This window comes from Spermophilus citellus (assembly GCF_964194105.1).
Source record: "Spermophilus citellus genome assembly, chromosome: 6".
In the NCBI taxonomy this organism is placed as follows: Eukaryota; Metazoa; Chordata; class Mammalia; order Rodentia; family Sciuridae; genus Spermophilus; species Spermophilus citellus.
The window spans coordinates 130,681,798-130,699,804 of NC_138187.1; the positions used below are offsets into that span (position 1 = coordinate 130,681,798).

Below are 18,007 nucleotides of genomic sequence, written 5' to 3' on the forward strand. Positions count from 1 at the left end.
ACTTTGAGCCTTATCTTCCCTACTTCCCAATCTTAAACCCCAATGGCATCTGTTTCTCTCCCTGTATCCCTCTCAATGCACCTGCTCTCCGACCCCCTCAAGCCCTCATCTCCTTTCCCCACATCATCAGTTCTTTCATCCCCATCTCCTCTGTCAGCCAAGATTTCATGTTCCAGGCCCCCCACTATTTTTTTGGTACTAGGGATTAAACCCAGGGGCGCTCAACCACTGAGCCACATCCCCAGCCCTTTTAATTTTTTATTTAGAGTCAGGGTCTTGCTAAGTTGCTTAGGGCCTTGCTAAGTTGCTGAGGCTGATTTTGAACTTGCAATACTCCAGCCTCAGCCTCCCAAGCTGCTGGCATTGCAGACATGCACCACTGAGCCCGGCACGTTCCAGCCCTTTGAATGCTGTGCGACCCAAACCCCTAACTTCTCTGCCACTCTTGACCTTTCAGCGATGTCCCAGCAACACTTCAGCTCTGCTCTTACCCTCCAGCTGCTGAGAACCACTGGAGGAAAAACAAACCACAACCCCTGGAGTCTGAGAAGAAGCAGCCAGATGTGCAGATATAACTTGCAGATAGACGGCGCTGAAAAAAAAATGAGGAAGGGGCTTGGAGGAGGAAGCACTCAGTGGCAGAAGTGGCAGGTCAGATCTGGCCACCTGTCCCTTCCATTTTAGCTCCATCTGTCCTTGGCCTTCTTCTCACTCGACACATGCCCCTTCAAGGATCTCACCCACATCCAACCTCAGTGTGGATTTTGACTCCCAGGCTCTAGCTCCAGCCCAGACCTCTACCCCAGTGACCAGATGGTCCATAGGCTCTCTTCTTGGACAGCTCCCAAAGGCGCCTGCAACTCAACAAGTCCAAAGCTGAACTACCTTCCCCCAGAAATGGCTCCTGTTCCCGTGATTCCTCAACCAGAGAACGCCTCCCTTCCTAAAGCTGTTCAGCTCCATCCTGGAGCATGGGCTACTCCTTCCCTTCCTTTGTTTTCCATACCCACTTTCCCACCTAGCACTTTCGATTCTAACTCCTAAATGTCTTCTGAATTGGTCTCCTCCTTTTCATCTCTACTGCTGCAATCTAGACTGCAACAGCATCCAAAATGGGTTGATTCCAGTCCTGTCCCCGCTTCCCAATCTGCTGTCTACACTAAGCCCCACAGGGACCTCCTCTCTCCAGTTTTCCAATAGCCTTGATCACTTTACTCAACATGGTGAGACTTTTTATGATCTGGCCTCTGCCCACCTGTCCGTCCCCAAAGGTGCAGGATGCACACCCTGTGCCCTCCCAGTCCTGTTCCTGGCTAAACTGTATTCCTTCAAGATTCAGATATTTTTTTCCTCCAGAAAGTCTCCCCTCCCTCTCACTTTTGGCTCTCCCCAGAAGCTCCCATAGTGTCCATCACACTCCTCTGTTCACCCATCACTCACATATCTGTTTCTCCCCTAGACAGTGAGAAGCAGGGGGACAGCTGGTTCATTCTGATAGCACTTCATTAGTATTCCATAAATATTTGTTACATGAATAAATGCATGAATATATAAATTCATGAAGTGCAAGGCCAGCTCTTTGCCAAACAACGCTTCATGGATTTCTTCTCTATCTCCTTTGATTGGCAATAATTATAAAAATGAGCTGTGTGCAGTGGAGCATGCCTTACTCCCAGTGGCTTGGGAGGATGAAGCAGGAGGATCTGGAGTTCAAAGCCAGCTTCAGCAACTTAGCAAGGCCCTGAGCAACTTAATGAGGCCCTGTCTCTAAATAAAATATAAAAAGGGGCTGGGGAGTGGCTCAGTGGTTAAGTGCCCTTGGCTTCAATCCCTGGTACACCTCCCCCTACCAAAAAAAAAATTTTTTATATATATATATAAAAATAAATAAATAATATCATGCCAGGTCCTATTTCAAGTATTTTACATATATTAACTCATTTAATCCTCCAAAACCTATACTCTCATTATCTCCATTTTTTATTGGTGAAACTGAGGTACAAAGAAGTGACAAATACTGCTAAGAAAGTGGCAGAACCAGGCTTTGCTCTCCTCTGTGCTTTTTTTTTTTTTTTTTTTGGTGGGGGTACTAGGATTGAACTCAGAGGCACTGGACCACTGAGCCACATCCCCAGCCCTATTTTGTTTTATTTAGAGACAGGGTCTCATCGACTTGCTTAGCACCTTACTTTTGCTGAGGCTCGCTTTAAACTCGTGATTCTCCTTCCTCAGCCTCCCAAGCCGCAGGGATTATAGGTGTACATCCAAGGGCTCCTCTGTTTTGTTTTTTAAATAACTTCATTTTTCTTTTTTTAAATGTGGTTCTGAGTATCAAACCCAGTGCCTCACACATGCAAGGCAAGCCCTCTACCACTGAGCCACAACCCCAGCACGCCTCTGAGCTTTTAACTACAGCAATCACTGCCTCTTGAGAGCATGTTTAAGGAAAATAAAACAAAATCAATATCAGCCTGGGCAAAATATCATTCTGAAAACAAATCCCAAACCAACGAAAATTAGCCACTTGGAGAATTCTCTCTTCCTTTTGGCATACCTGTGACTCCTGCAATCAAGGCAGATAACTGCACGCATGGCAGCCTGCGTGAGTACCACTAGGCATGGCCCCGTCTGGCTCCCCCAGATCCCAAGGCCACTCAGCAGGTGGCTCTTGTCCCTAAGTCGCACCCTGAGGTGCTCCTCTTGCCCCACCTCACCTTGTCCCCGATGCCCTCAGCTTCCTCGGCCAGGAGGTACACATTGCTGCCATCGGCCAGCAGCAGGGCGGTGTCGGTGGTGGAGGAGGAGCGGGGACGGCACTGGTGCTGGTGCAGGATGGCGGCCAGGCTGCTGTCCTGGGGGGCCTTGCGCAGCAGGTGGGGGCTGCCCCGCTGGGGCTCCAGGGAGCTGCTCTTGGTGCGCCGGCTGCTGCCCCCGCCGCTGCCGCCCCCTCCGCTGCTGTGCAGGCTGGCACCGCGCTTGATGGAGGGCCGCGAGCGGATCTGCTGCAGCACGCGATTGAAGGCGGTGGGCCGCGCGGGCAGGTCGTGCAGGGACATGGCGTAGGAGACGCGGTGCATCTCTGGGGAGCGCTCCTTCTCGTCCGGGGAGTCATGGTCAGACATGCCCTGCTGCGGTGGCTGCTGCTGGGAATCTTGAGACGCCTGATGCTCCCTCTCCCGCGACCGGCGGCGGCTGTGGAACAAGTGCTTCAGTCCGTGGCCAAACATGGAGCCCTCGGAGAGCTGCTGGATTTTCTTAAGGGGAAAGAGATGAAGAAGCCTGGTGAGTGGAAAGCTCCTGAATGCCTATTCGGTGGGCGATGAAGGTGGAGGCTCTGTCCTTGGAAGACCCGCGTATCTCCTACAGGAGTTGCCTAAAAAGCCACCTGCACAAAGTTGCAATCCTGAACCACTTTTTCATTCCCAAAGAAACAGCCCCACAGGATAGGTTCAGGGTTTCTATGAATGATGCTCTAGGGCTGCATTCTGAGGCTTATGGGTACACACAAGTAGCACTTGGCTCCAGAGTTGCATTCCTCCAGGCCCATCTCCCCCCAGCCCCAGTGCCTCCCTCCTTCCAAGTTAGATCCTGCTTCAAGTGCAGGAGGCTCTTTCAGACCACCAAGCATCCATTTCCAAAGATGTCTCATTGTGACACTCCTTGGAAAAATCAGAGTCATATAAGCAGGTTATACTGCTGTAGCAGGCAGAGCTAACTGTCCACCCAATATCTATTTCCCTTTCTTTCTTACCAGCTAAACTTCAAGGCCTTACTGTGCCTCACTAAAAACCTCTGCTTCATCTGACTCCCTTGCAGCTGGCACAGTTTGGGCCAATGAAAAGCAGAGTGAAGTTTCCTGGAAACACTTCCGCTTTCCTGATAAAGGCACCGGCCCTTCTTACTTTGTCCTATCTGGAATGTGGGGGGTAATATCTGGGGATGCAGCAATCATATTGCAACCACAAAGTGACACAGTTAGTGATGAAGGTTAATACACAAGTGGTGAAGCCCAAAAGACGGATCTGGGGACTTGGTGGCCTGTGGAGCCACCAAACCGGTCATGAATGCCTACCCTGAAATTCTTTTTATATGAAATAAACAAACCTACCTTTTCCTACATGTCTTTAGCTCCAGTTTCTGCTATATGTGGCCAATTTAATTCCGGATGTAGTTGGCAATGAAATAAACTTTACTTTTATGAGCCTATCATATAGCGTAGTCAGTAATGTGAGCAATTCTTCAGTATACACACAGGAACCTGCTAGACAAATAAATGAGGATTTTTCCTGTAGACTGGAGGAAAGCAAAGATGCCCTGGAGTCCAGTGCTCCCTGGCCCAGCCCTCCATTCTAATGTTCTGCTGAGATTCCCCAGCTGCCCCTCAGACCGCACTGCTGGAAGATAGGCCACTGGATGGACCCAGGGTGCAGCAGCTGTGGTATAATTCCAGACAGCTGTTCTTTCCAGGATTGGCCTATGTGGCCAGGCCAGGCCAAGCCCTCTGCAAAAGCTTCAGAGCTGCAGGAAGAAGAGTGGGACTCAGGAGATGAGATGAGACCCCACACTCTTAACTCCTAAGAGGGAACCCCAGAACCAGCCACGTGGGCTTACTAAGTCAGAGTAGGTTTTCACCTTGGAGGAACTACCATCATCTCAAGGCCACGATCCTTCATAAAAAATTCCCCCCAAATTACACAAATTAGCTTTCCTTTATTCTTTTCTTCTCCCCTTATCCCCACTCCCAGAAACAAACTCAGAGAGCAGAAAACTTAGACGATGCAGAAATCAAGGAAAAAAGTCATTTTATGCTGAGCAAGATGGTACACACCTGTAATCCCAGCTACTAGGGAGGTTGAGGCAGGAGGATCGCACATTTGAGGACAGCCTTAGCAATTTAACAAGAACCTATGTCAAAATAAAAAACAGAAAGGGCTGGGGATGTGGCTCAGTGGTAGATCAATCCTCAGTACTACAAAAGAAAAAAAAATTATCTGTTTTCTGAATTAGCTGATGGTACTCTTTCATTACTTTACACCTTAGTGCTGAGTTTGTGGAAGTAGCACACCTACTTCTCATTCAAATAACTGGGTCCGGTTTTCATTTTTCTTCTCATTGCATCTCCCTGCAATCTTCAAAGTGGGTGAGGCCCTGACATCACCATTTCACAGGCCAGCTACGCCCTTCCCACCTCACCACGAGCTGAGGGTCTGCTGTGTCCCAGGTACCTTTTCTCCAGCATGATTTCATTTGATTTCCCCACATGCCAATAAAAGCAACAAACTGCAGCATTTCCACCTACAGATGGAAACATTATTACTTCTGGAGGACCTCTGTTTGGGGGCAGTCCTGGAGATGGAAGGTGGCATGGTACCAGGTTTCCCATAGGAGTCACCATCCCCTCACAGCCAGCCTGAATCTGGTCTGGGCAGAACCGTGGCACCCAAGGTAGAGTGGACGGCAGATCCTGTGCTGTCCAGACCGGGGCGAGCTAGCGCACCACCCTGGTTCTCAGGCCCACGCTGATGCAAGGCCGCCCTCCAGGCATCCCAGATGGGGCCAGCTGGCTCTGGCCTTTGCCCAGTTGCTTCTGCCAAATGGTCACATATTACAAACTGTCTTTCTAGCATTTCATTGCAGATCCCTTTCTCCTGTCCTCATTCCAAAACTGGCTTCTCCAACACCGAGGCTGCTGTGCTCTCTCCCTCAGGGAGAGCATTTCCCTTCACAAGCAAGGCCCCCAGGCACATCCTTTTCCTCACCCTGGGAATCTGGTGGAGGTCCCAGGGAGAAATGCTGGGGCCATCCCTGTCTGCCATTTGCTTTCGACCCTATAATCCTTGGCCAATTTATTTTTAAAACAAATTATCAGAGTCAGGTGTGGTGGTGCACACTTGTAATCCCAACAGTTTGGGAGGCTGATGCAGGAGGATCGCAAGTTCAAAGTCAGCCTCAGCAACTTATTGAGGTCCTAAGCAACTCAGTGAGACCCTGTCTCTAAATAAAACACAAAAAAGTCTGGGGAGGGGCTGGGGTTATGGCTGAGTGGAAGAGCACTTGCCTAGCATGTGTGAGGCACTGGGTTCAATTCTCAGCACCACATATTAAATAAAATAAAGGTCCATTCAACTACTAAATATATATATATATTTTAGGCTGGGGATGTGGCTCAGTGGTTAAGCACCCCGGGTTCAATCTCAGGTACCAAAAAAATAAAATACAATAAAAAATAAATAAATTTTCAGTTGGGCATGGTGGCGCACACCTGTAATCCCAGTGACTTGGGAGGCTGAGGCAGGAGGATCACGAGTTCAAAGCCAGCCTCAGCAAAAGTGAGGCTCTAAGCAACTCAGTGAGGCCCTGTCTCTAAATAAAAATACAAAAAATAGGGCTGGGGATGTGGCTTAGTAGTTGAGTGCCCCTGAGTTCAATCCCCAGTACTCCCCAAATAAAAATAAAATTATCAAAAGTATTTTCCAACTTGTGCTGACACTGACCTCATCTCAGGAGCTGGAAATGTTACAGACCATGGTATTGAGACCTCCATGAAAAACAGCTCCCCTTAAGAGAGCAAAAACTCTGAGGGAGGAACCAGACAGTTAGCCCTCCTGCCCTCTAAAAGGGCAGATGGGCTCCAGGGACCCAACTCATAGCTTATCAGCTATTAAGAGCGAGGTGTGTGGCTTACTTATCCACACTTGACCTTATCAGCTTCAGAGACCAAGTGCATCATTAGGATGTTATCGCCAGGACTCTCCAAGGACAAACAACACAAAGGATAAAACTACTTGAGTCACCAAAACAGCAAATTCCCAGGATCCTTAACGTTTTATTTGCCATGTATGTTCTCTTCCATTCCCTGTCTGTGTTCTCTCGTTCTCTCTCTCTCTCTCTCTCTCTCTCTCTCTCTCTCTCTCTCCTCTCTCTCTTCTCTCTTCTCTTCTCCTCTCTCTCTCTCTCTCTCTCTCTCTCTCTCTCTCTCTCGATACTAGTGATTGAACCCAAGAATGCTCCATCATTGAGCTTCATCCCTGGCTCCTTTTTTTAAATTTTGAGACAGGGTCTCACTAAATTGCCGAAGCTAGCCTCAAACTCCTGCCTCAGCCTCCCTAGTACCTGGAGTTATAGGCGTGCACCACTGAGCCCAGTTCTATATGTTCTCTTAACAGCTGCAGCAAATCATTTTATCACAGGATAAAGATGTTTATGCAGGACACGACATCAATATGGGAGATGGAACACTTGGTGTTAGAGATGACTGGCTGACTATCCCTCCCTCAAGATTTAAGTTCTCATCCAAGTAAAGAAAAACACCTTTTAAAATGCAACCAATGCCAATATCATACTAAGCAAAGTCAGCCAATCCCCCAAAACCAAAAGACGAATGTTCTTTCTGATAAGTGGATGCTGACCCATAATGGGGGCAGGGCATGAGGAGAATGGAGGAACTCTGATTGGGCAAAGGGGAGGGAGGAAGGGGGGGCATGGGGGCATGGGGGATAGGAAGATGGTGGAACGAAATGAACATCATTACCCTGTGTGTATGACTGCACGTGTGGTGCAACTCTATATCGGTACAACCAGAGAATGAAAAGTTGTGCTCCATTTGTGTACAATGAATCAAAATGAATTCTGCTCTCATGTATAACTAATTAGAACACATAAAAAAAGTTTTTTAAAAAAGGCACCCAATGCCAACTTAGATTCCTAAACTCTAGCCCACCACCCTTTCACACAAATGCAACTACCTCTTTCCTTTGAGAGAGAATAATAGCTCTTTCCTTTGTCCAGAGAGCCAGTGTGACTCCCTCTTGGTCAGTGCTGCCTCACCCTTCAGCTCAAACAAGAAAGCTCAATAAAGAGCTGTGTTCCCTGGGGGCTGAGGGTGTGGCTCAGTGGTAGAGCGCTTGCCTAGCATGTGTGAGGCACTGGGTTCGATTCTCACCACATATAAATAATTAAAATAAAGGTCCATTGACACCTAAAAAAATATTAAAGAAAAAAAAGTTAGTTGTGTTCCCACTGGGCTCATTGGCACACACCTGTAATCCCAGTGGCTCCAGAGGCTGAGGCAGGAGGCTCTTGAGTTGAAAGCCAGCCTCAGCCAAATAGAGGCACTAAGCAACTCAGTGAGACCCTATCTCTAAATAAAATACAAAATAGGACTGGGAAGTGGCTCAGTGGTTCAATCCCGGTACAAAAAAAAAAAAAAACAAGAGTTGTCTTCTGCTGGTATTTGAGCCTTAATCGGATCCTTGTGATGGAGAGTACAAGAACCCTCCAAGCCTGTAATACTACCAGTGTCTCCATTTTGCAGGCAAAGAAACTGAGGCACAACACAGCTGACGAGCCCCCAACTTCCAGTTTAATTTAGCTTTGCTGGCCCCACTTACTGACTGCAAGGCAAAACCAGATACAGTGTTTGCATGTGTCCCAGAACAGTGTCCAAGGCAGGGTCCACACTGAATGAAAACGCCTGGGTCAGAAGGCTCTACGTCCCTGAATTGTACTTGTGGATACATTATAGGACCTGGGTGAGACCTCCAACCACGAGGGCTCCAGCTCCCACCACCTCAGCTATTCTGCAGGTGAAAACAAGCCAGGGGTGGTGACCAGGTGACCACAGGACTCTTGCTCCAGCAGCACTGAGGACTCATATTAAGGTTCACAGAAGGCAAGAGGGAAAAGAACAACCACAACAAAAAGTCAAAGAACGTTATGGGGGGAAGGTCCCTGTGTTCGAGGTGTAAGGCAAGAACAGCAGGGTGACACACGGGCTGGGCTGCCTCTGCACGTGGGTGTCAGGGAGGAGATGGTTAAGGAGTTTTGACATAATACGGTTAGTGTTTTTTTTTAAAAAAGAAAAAACTCAGCACATACACATAACCAGCCACAAGTTTCAAAAGTGAGGAAAACCATGGTGACTAGCTTGAGGGAACTTAGCCGCCAACGCAGCAGAAAGCACCACCTGCTCTGACTAACAGGTTCCAGCTACTAAATGTCACTTGCTTTTCCACACTGACTTTTGCTTTTCTCCAGCTGCCAAAAAACCATTTTGGTGGCCAACGAAGCCATGCATTAGGAAAAGAGCTGAGCTGTTGAGTTAGAAGTGGAACACAAACAGAGCTCTCACCAGCCTTGGGAAGAGAGCAAGAAGAGTGTCCCCAGCAGGGAGCCAGAAAGGGGCGCTTCCCAGGATGAGCTGTGGACACCCAGGAGGACAGTGAGGGAAGTGCACTGTCTCCTCCCTGCAACTGTCTTTGGGTGGCATCGTCCCCTCAGGAGGAACGGGTGGACTAGATCGTTTTGGAGAGATCCTTCCAGAGAAGCCTGTGGTTTCTGAACAGTTAGGCTTCATCCGTTTTCCTCCCTGGGTGTGGGTCCCTAAAGGGGAAGTTTGCTCCAAATTCTGCAAACACAGCTTCCCGAAGCCCAAAGGAAAATGCCTGGAGGTACAATGACTTTGGCACCATCTGGTTAAAAATGGCCATAAGCAGTTTCCAATTTGCTCTCAACAAATCCCAGAAAAGCTGAAAGGATCTTAGAAAGTCACACTAACCTACAGATAATTATCCTGCCTGGCAGGATAATTATCTGTAGGTTAATACCACCTGGGTCTGAAGCTCCCTCTTCCCCACCAAAGGTATGGCTGCCAGGGTTTGGCGGGGTGACTGGGTCACCCTGAGCCTTTGCAAGCCTAGGTCGCCAACGTTCCCTCTATTTATAGGGTCTCTATGGAAACAGGGCCAGCATTACAGAGCTAATCATGTAAAAACCCACAGAGTTCTACTGTCAGGATCCAGAGTGGATTGTGAAAGTCTCCAGTTGCCCTTGAGAAGCTCTGGGTGGGCAGCCTGGGGTGGGGGTGGGGGTGCAGGACAGGAACCACTGGTGACCAAGGTGATGAAGAAGAGGGAGCAGCTGCCTGGCTCAGGCTTGTTTGGGGTTTCTATTAGAAACACAGCAATGAGAGATTTTTGAAATCATTTTCTCTCCCCCAGCATCACAGTTGACATTAAAAAGTGGATCTCAACTCAAGGACAAATGATTTCTCATCCCAAAATGATTTTCATTCCCTGTTCTATTATTGCTTAGAGAGGTCTGCCTGGAGCCCATGCAAGCCAAGAAAGGTCACCCCGACCACAAGGACTTTGGATGGAACTGATTCAACATACACCAACATAACATAGTGTGTGTGTGTGTGTGTATATATATATATATATATATTTTTTTTTTTTTTGTAGCAGGGATTGAACCCGGGGCACTTAACCACTGAGCCACATCCCCAGCCCTTTTTCATATTTTATTTAGAGATAGGGTCTCACTGAGATGCTTAAGGCCTCGCTAAACTGCTGAGGCTGGCTTTGAACTCTTGATCCTCCTGCCTCAGCCTCCCGAGCCTCTGGGATTATAAGTGTGCGCCACAGCGCCTAGCCCTGTAGTAGATTTTTATTAGTTACCGCCACAGTGCACCCTCTCTGCCTCTTCCAGTCCTCCTTGTCCTTTGCCATCTCCCCACTCCATAAAGCCTTCTGTGATCACACCAGTCGGCTTCCATCATCCTCTGCTCTGAACTCTTGCGTGCTCTTTATCTGCGCCACCTATTTTGCAATTAATCGTGAGCCCGCTATGTGACATGGCTTCCAGGGCTCTTTCTAACCTGATCCAACTTCTCACCTACTGATGGACAGAATCCTTGATGAGAATTCCAGGGAGTGGAGGTCAGGGGCTTAGTGTCTACATCTCTGTGTCCCTTTGCATTGTAAAGACCTCAATGCAAACATGGTGACTGCTATTTAACTATTTGTTCCAAGTCTACAAAACCATTTTTAAATCTTAAGCAAATACCTTTTCCATAGACTTGATTTTCCCCCCAAATTAAGAATGCCCAGTCAAGCAGCTTTTTCTTTTTTTAACATATTTTTTTTAGTTGTATATGGACACAATATCTTTCTTTCTTTCTTTCTTTCTTTCTTTCTTTCTTTCTTTCTTTCTTTCTTTCTTTCTTTCTTTCTTTCTTTATTTATTTTTGTGTGATGCTAAGGAGCAAACCCAGTGCTTCACACATGCGAGGCAAGTTCTAGCCCATGGCACCTTTTTCTTGTGTCTGAGATCCCTCCTGCTGTCACTTGCACCCTTGACTCAGACTATCATCCTTGTGTCAAGATTGAGCTGGCTTGGGGGGAAGTGAATACAGACCAAAGGGCCAGAATGTGTTCACTGTCTTCACAAAGAGTTCGGTGAACTTGCACCCTTAACACACGGGGTGTTCATCCTTCAGTGAACTTGGCTGGAAGAAGGAAGCCTTTAGTGGTTTGGTTTGAAGAGTCAAATATTATTTTTCTAACATAATCACAAAACATACCTGCTATTCTCTCCCCCAACAGTTCTGTTCTAACTCCTTAACATGGACAGTGACTTCAGTGTTTGGCTGACAAAGGTGGACATTGTCCAGCCATGGCCTTGTTCCAAAAATGCACCATCCTAGTCCCCGGGGATTTCCAAGGGAGATGCCATTGCTCAGAGGAAAGTTGAGAGTTGAGCCAAGTTCTGAGTTGGCTCAAAGACTACCAGGGACCAACTGCCTGAGTTTCCCCAGCCCCTGACACCCCGGGCTTTCTTCTAAGCCCCCAATCCGGGTCCTATCAGATGTTTCAAGTCCTTCTTGAGGGTTACATTCTTGCTAATGGGATTGGCAGCTGAGACTCAAAAAAGCAGCACATTCTGTAAACACTGAGCAACTAGGGCAGCTGGGAATGAATCTAGAACCCAACATGTGGCAGGAGAACAGAGAGCTTCGCTTGCCACATGCGTTCCCATCAGTCACCAGTTCCTCCAGAGCCCACCTAAGAGCTGCTCTGAATATCATGGAAGGCTGAAGGGGACAGCATGGGGCAATCCTGGACCTCAGGGCCCTCTGCCCACCTCACAGCAGGTGCAAGAAGGGGGGCACTGGCCACCTTTACATTCCCCACTACCCTCTGCTGTTCCAGACTATTTCAAGAGCTGAGGGGACAGAGCAATGGACCCACAAAGGGGCCAATGGCACTTGCCATGTCACGTCCTCCAGTTAGAAAGCCCTTCTCTTCGTATTTGGTAATTAATGTTTTGCCCTTTCTTTAATGGCTTGCTCTAAACTCACTTCCCCCTCTCTACCTTTCCTGATTAAACCTATGTTTCTGATTCACAGCCTGATGCTTGAAGCACCCTTAAACTAAGGCGACTTTTTCCTGCAAGTATTTTATCCTGTTTGGCCCGGGAGCTCACCTGGAGACAAAGGCAGTGCCCATTGCAAAAGAACATCTTTCCCACTTCCTTGTTTTTAGATCTACTGAATTCCACCCATGAAATCTACCCCAGGGGTCCAGCTGCCACAGGACTGCAGGAATTTTCAAAACTGAACCTGTCACTTGCAAAGCAGAACTAGGAGCCTCAATTGCAGCAAGGTCAGACAGACCCCACCATCCGGGGAATCCCGGAACCCCAGGACACACGTGCCTTTATCCCACCCGTATTCCTATGAAGTAGCTTGTCTTCCTTCTCATTAAAAAAGGGGGGGGGCGGGATTGTAGCTCAGCAGTATAACTCTTGCCTAGTATGTGTGAGGCCCTGGGTTCAATCCTTAGCACCACATAAAAATAAATAAATAAAATAAAGGTATTGTGTTCAACTACAACTAAAAAATAAATATTAAAAAAAAGGAGGAGGGGAGAAACTGAGTCCCACAAACTTTAACAAAGCACTGGGCTTTAAAAAAAAAAAAGTAAAGCAAACAACAACAACAGGAAAAAAAAGAAAGAAACAAAGAAAAACAAGCAGTGGCTTCTTGGGGACATCAATGCTCTTTTTCTTGACTTGAACAATGAGCAGATGAGGTGTCCGTTCTGCTTTTGTCACTTAAACTGCACATCTGTTTTCAGGCACTTTTATATGCATGTCCCACTTCACTATTTTAAACAGTGCCTTGGGCTGGAGGTGAAGCGCAGGGATGAGCACTTGGCCAGGGATGAGCACTTGGCCGAAGTTCTATCCCCAGCCCGGCTAAAATTAATAAACAAGTAAAAAACAGGAAAATGAAAATAGAACTGTGCTTTTTCTGCTGAAGGTGTCCAATATGCTTTGACAGAACCAAGCCTTCTCCAGTGAGCTCTTCACAGGCGCGTTGAAAGAACCTGGGCTGGTCATGGGGCTGAGCACCTGTGGTCACCAGTGAAGGTTGGGCCAGCAGGGAGAGAAGGGATAGAACATCTGCCTCTTCCCCACAGCTATTTGGCTTCTAATTGTTTTTCCTGCTCTTTCTCAGCAGGCAGGAAGACCAGAGTAGCACATGAATAGAAGAACAGGAGCTGGAACTCCAATCAGTCTTGAATCTAAGGGGAACAATGGGATTTCCAGCACCCTTTTGTCCTCAGGGAAAGACATTAATACTGCTCAGAAATTCCCAGGGAAATTACTCCTGGGGCTTTTGTGAGGGAAAAGAGAACCTCAGGAGAATCCAGGAAGGCCCATAGCCAGCACCCCTGACCCTTCCTTTCAGGAAAGGCTCAATTCCTCTGGGTAGGGAGAAGTGAGAAGAGCAATGTTCTTCCCTGACTTCAGCCTTCTCCAGTCTCTCAGGACAGAAACAGCACATCCTTATGCTCAGTCACTCATCCCAGGCCTCGATATCTCTACATGCTGGGTTTTTTGGTGTTGTTGTTTTGCTTTTGATACTGGGGATCGAATCCAGAGGTGCTCTACCACTGCCCTACATCCCCAGCCCTTTTTTCGTTTTGTTTTGATTTTTGAGACAGACTTTCACAAAGTTGCCCCGGTTGGCCTCAAACTTGTGATCCTCCTGCTTCAGCCTCCAGAATACAGGTGTACACCACCTCACCAAGCTACAAGTTGTATTTTTAACAGGATCTCTTTCTGCAGGGTTCCCCTAAATTCTTCTCTACTCCCATTCTCACTGGAGCTGGGTCTCCTCGCTGGAGAATTCTGTTGTGCTTTTGATCAGCACACTCTGTGGCCAGATATCCTAGCATCTGCTCCCAACCAGCAGGGAATCTGGTGGCAGCAAAGGACTGGATAATGAGAATAAGTGAGTGGAGATATCAGCTCAAGGGGTTTAACAGGACTCCAACCAAGTAGCTGGGGAGTATGACTGATGTGTTAGGCTCCCAGTGAACGACTATCTGCTAAGACTACCCCCAAGGACACACAAGGTTTTGAGTGGTAAGAGACGGCTCCCAAAGTATTTACAACTTTGGGGGCAGGGGGACAAAATGTCCATTTTCAGGTTATTTTTCTGTTATAGTTACAGTTTTAAGATTGTCATTTAATCACAGATCCCAGACATCATAAAAGAAACCTACAGGCTGGGGGTGTGGCTCAGTGGCTTGCTTAGCATGGAGGAAGCCCTGGGTTCCATCCCCAGCACTACAGGGAGAGAAAAAAAAAAGAAATGTACAGTGCACAGTTCAAAACTCTACAGTGCTAAGGACCAGAGGGAGACCAAAGGTCTATGATACCATTGGTTAGTGAAGTGTCAGTCACATCTCTTTGACAAAGACTAAAATTCTCTCTTCTTCCTCTCCTACCATGGAGATATTTTAGACATAGCCTCTTATGATTATTTGTCCCTTTTTCAAGATGATTTTCTCTAATGCACTTAATCTATTCTGAGCCTCGGTTGTCATAAGAAAACAGAAGCGAGATTAAGGGACTAAAAGTTCCTATTTCATACAAAGTTCAAATTTAAAACAAAAGCAAACTAGAACTGCTGATGAGCCTCAACCAAACACGGGTTAAAAATGAAAATTGCCCCTTTTGGGCATCAATATCTCATCCAGAACAAGTCAGCTTCTACCCAGTTCCAGAGCCAATGGTGGAATTTTTCCATCACTAGAAAACTGTTAGCCATAGAAAACTTTTCCAGCACTGAAAAACAAGTTTGGACATGTGAGCATATGTCTACTCCCTTCCCTCAGAAAAGTTGAGTGATTCGCCTGAGATCACACAACCAATCAAATTATGGTGGCCCTCAAATTTTGGTTGGGAAGCCTCCTTCCTATAGTAAACATGCTATGCTGAATCAGACAGAGATAAACAGGAAAAGGCTCCTGTGTTTCCCCTGCTTCCACGAGCAGGCGGCAGCTCGGCTCACATTGTGGGTGTTTTTTTTTTTTTTTTTTTTTTTGGAGGGGGGTCCTCTTCTCATACCTGATCTCAATTCTGGTTCAGGGCAGTTTAGTAGTTTCAGTAGTTAATATCAAGTACAGAATTGTTGTATCTGCCCCTAACCAGAAGGAGGGTGCCACAGAAAGAAAGAAAGAAAGAAAGAAAGAAAGAAAGAAAGAAAGAAAGAGAAAAGGGACGATAAAGGACGGTAGGAAGGGGCGAGGTTAAGGCAGCCTGTTGACAGAGAAAGATGCTGCAGCCCCCACACTGAGGCCAGCCCCTCTCCTCAAGAAGGCATCAGGGGGACAGAATAGAGAGTGGGGGTGTCTCCAAGGTTGCCTCTCATGGCCTCACAGTGAGGGTCCCATCTGGACCAGTGCAGCTCCTCTGACTTGCCCCCCCCATGGCATCGAGGGCACCCCTTTCCTTTCACCATCTCACATAAAACAGGAAACACCTCCTGATCACACAAGGTAGACTCGGAGGTGACATCTGGGACAGACACCAAGGACTTGGGCAAGCTTCATGCACAGAACCTATCCAACAGAGCCCATCTACAGACCCCAGGCTAGCCACAGAGCTCTGAAAAGGGCAGTGGCAGAACCAGAGGTCCCATGGGAATAACTACCACAAATTTTTAAAAGGACACACAATGAGGAGCTAGCTGTCCCCCTCCCCAAGGAATAGAGGAGCACAGACAACAAATATACCCAGGTAAAAGCAGACACTCACCTGTGCTCTGACTTCCTGACTCCAAGCCGCTCAGGCCAAATGAGGAATGTCATTGGCTTATTCTGGTGAGTTCCTTAGTGCCCGCTGCCATAGGATACAGGCTCTATTTACCTAATGGGAGTCCTTTCCGCTCCCCTAGCCCAGACCCTGCACCGTCTCTGGAGAAAATCCCCTGAGGCATCAATCTCCAAGGCATCTAAGTTCCTTCCTGGGGCTGACATCTCGCTCAACTCCTTCCTGAACTGGCTGGAAGAGCCTAAGCCCACGGTTTCTGTGGCGGCTCCAGCAAAGATACATTATTTATCTCTGCTGCTGTTTTAATTGATAAAGAGATATATTCAATACAGCTCGCCAATTGTCTAGACAACCTCAGGCTGGAAAATAAACAGCTCCATGTGAAAGGCTGTTGTGGATTCTGGTTCTAGCTGCCGGCTCAGCGTGTGTGCAACTTGAACCGAGGCCTCAGCCAGCCCCAGCACTGCTCCGCCACCTGTCAGTTCTCCACCCTGGGGGTTGGTTCGGCAGGCAGGGATCTCCAAGCACTCGCTTAACCTCTGGCTCCACCTAACGGCAAGAAATCCACACCCCCCTTTCACAGATGGACAAACTGAGCTTCACCCAGGGAAGGTGCTCAAAAATTCCCAAGGAGCAACTGGCAAAAGAGACTAAGGGTCACCTACTTGGCCTCCCACCCAGCAATCTTCTTCCCCTGCCATCCTACAGGAGAAAAGTGATATCAACTTTTTAGGTAGCATCTTGAATTTCTCCAGCCCTTTGTCTGCGAATAGCACTTCACACACGTTATTCAAGCAATCTCAGATGGGTGAGTCACTAGAACGTCTGCTGAATAAAAGGGAACAAACACATAGGCCTGAAATGGAGCTGACAGACTGAGACTCAAATGGTACCTGATGTCCCCTCTAGGATTCTAGCCGAACATCCGCTCATCCTCCTTGACCTTTGCCTGGCTTCCCCATCACTTTTGTACAGTTAAAGCACTTCGATAGGGGAGGGGAAAGCTACGTCGCGGGCTGGGCTTGCCAAGGGATGGTCTGCGCTCACCTTTAAATCAGGAGGCTTAGTTCGGGGACCCGGGTTGGGTGCCGCCGCCGCAGCGCCCGCATCTGAAGTTGGCCCGCCAGCGGAGTTAGCACCCGTGGCCTCCCCAGGCCGGAGTTCCGCGCCAGGCAGGTGGCAAGCTGCATCTTCCAGCCCAGCTCCATCCTCCTCACCCGGTTGTTGCTGCTGCAGCTCGTCCGATTTGCACCTCTTCATGGTGTATGTGGGTCGGCAAGGGGAACCTGTCCTTCCAGCGCGCCGTCTTGGGGGAGACCGCACCCCCTCTTACATTCAGAAATGAAGACCTGGGGTCTAAATTATGGAGGGGAGTCAGCAGATCACGATTTTTTTGAATTTAGAAAATAAAAATTTTTTTAAGGAGGATGAGGGAGGGGCGAGGAGGGGGAGCCTTGGAAGAGTTCATTCCGACCTGGGGAACGAAGGCAGGTCACAGTCCAAGCTGGGCAGCAGGAGTCCTTGGGCAGTCATTGCAGGGGAAGAGGAAGGCAGTCCCCGACCCCCAAACTTTCTGCTTCAGGGCATGGGCAGGGCGCAGGGGATCCGGGCGGCAGAGCGCATCCCTCACCGTTGGCGGGGCTGCTGGGCGAGGCAGGGCACGGGGCAGCCGGGGGGGCAGGTCCTCGTTGGCCTCCCCCTGCGCCGGCTGCGGCCCCCGGCCCTGCCGCCGGCCCTCGCCCCGCATGGGCCGGCCGCGGAGCCCGCAGCGCGCCCGGCCTCCTCCCCTGCCCGCGCGCCCCGCTCCCCGCCCGCCGTGCAGCCTGCTGCAAAGCGGCGGCCGCGGCCAGAGCCCGCCGCGAGCGCGCAACCTACCCCGCCCTGCGGCCTCCGCCCGCGAGCTGGAAGGCGAGGCGAGGAGCGAGTGACAACCGCATCCGGCCAATGGGAAGGCCTGAGGGCTGAGGGGGCGTCGCGCGGCCACGTTTTTGGGGTTGGTTGCACGGTGCGATCCCCCAAGAGAGGTCTGGAGGGCGACGTGCTGCTGCGTTTTAGCATTGCGGAGAGCCGGCTGCGGGGTAGGGGCGGGGGCTGCGTCCAT

The 18,007-nt window shown here is 48.8% G+C and overlaps 1 protein-coding gene across 2 annotated transcripts in view; it reads right to left on the minus strand.

Annotated features, from left to right (window-relative positions):
* Positions 1 to 17,778, minus strand: part of TMCC2 (transmembrane and coiled-coil domain family 2) — a 43,175-nt gene extending 25,397 nt beyond the window's left edge. Inside the window, exons 1-3 of one of the 2 annotated variants that reach the window (XM_081299688.1) lie at positions 17,381 to 17,778; positions 16,954 to 17,262; positions 2,715 to 3,254 (exon numbers count right to left, since the gene is read on the minus strand). In XM_081299688.1, coding sequence (XP_081155814.1) covers positions 2,715 to 3,254; positions 16,954 to 17,166 — 753 coding nt within the window. In that variant the 5' untranslated portion in view covers positions 17,167 to 17,262; positions 17,381 to 17,778. Of the gene's footprint in view, positions 1 to 2,714; positions 3,255 to 15,891; positions 16,296 to 16,953; positions 17,263 to 17,380 lie in introns of those variants that run through there. The other variant, XM_081299689.1, reaches the window with a different exon arrangement.
* Positions 17,779 to 18,007: the final 229 nt, after the last annotated feature.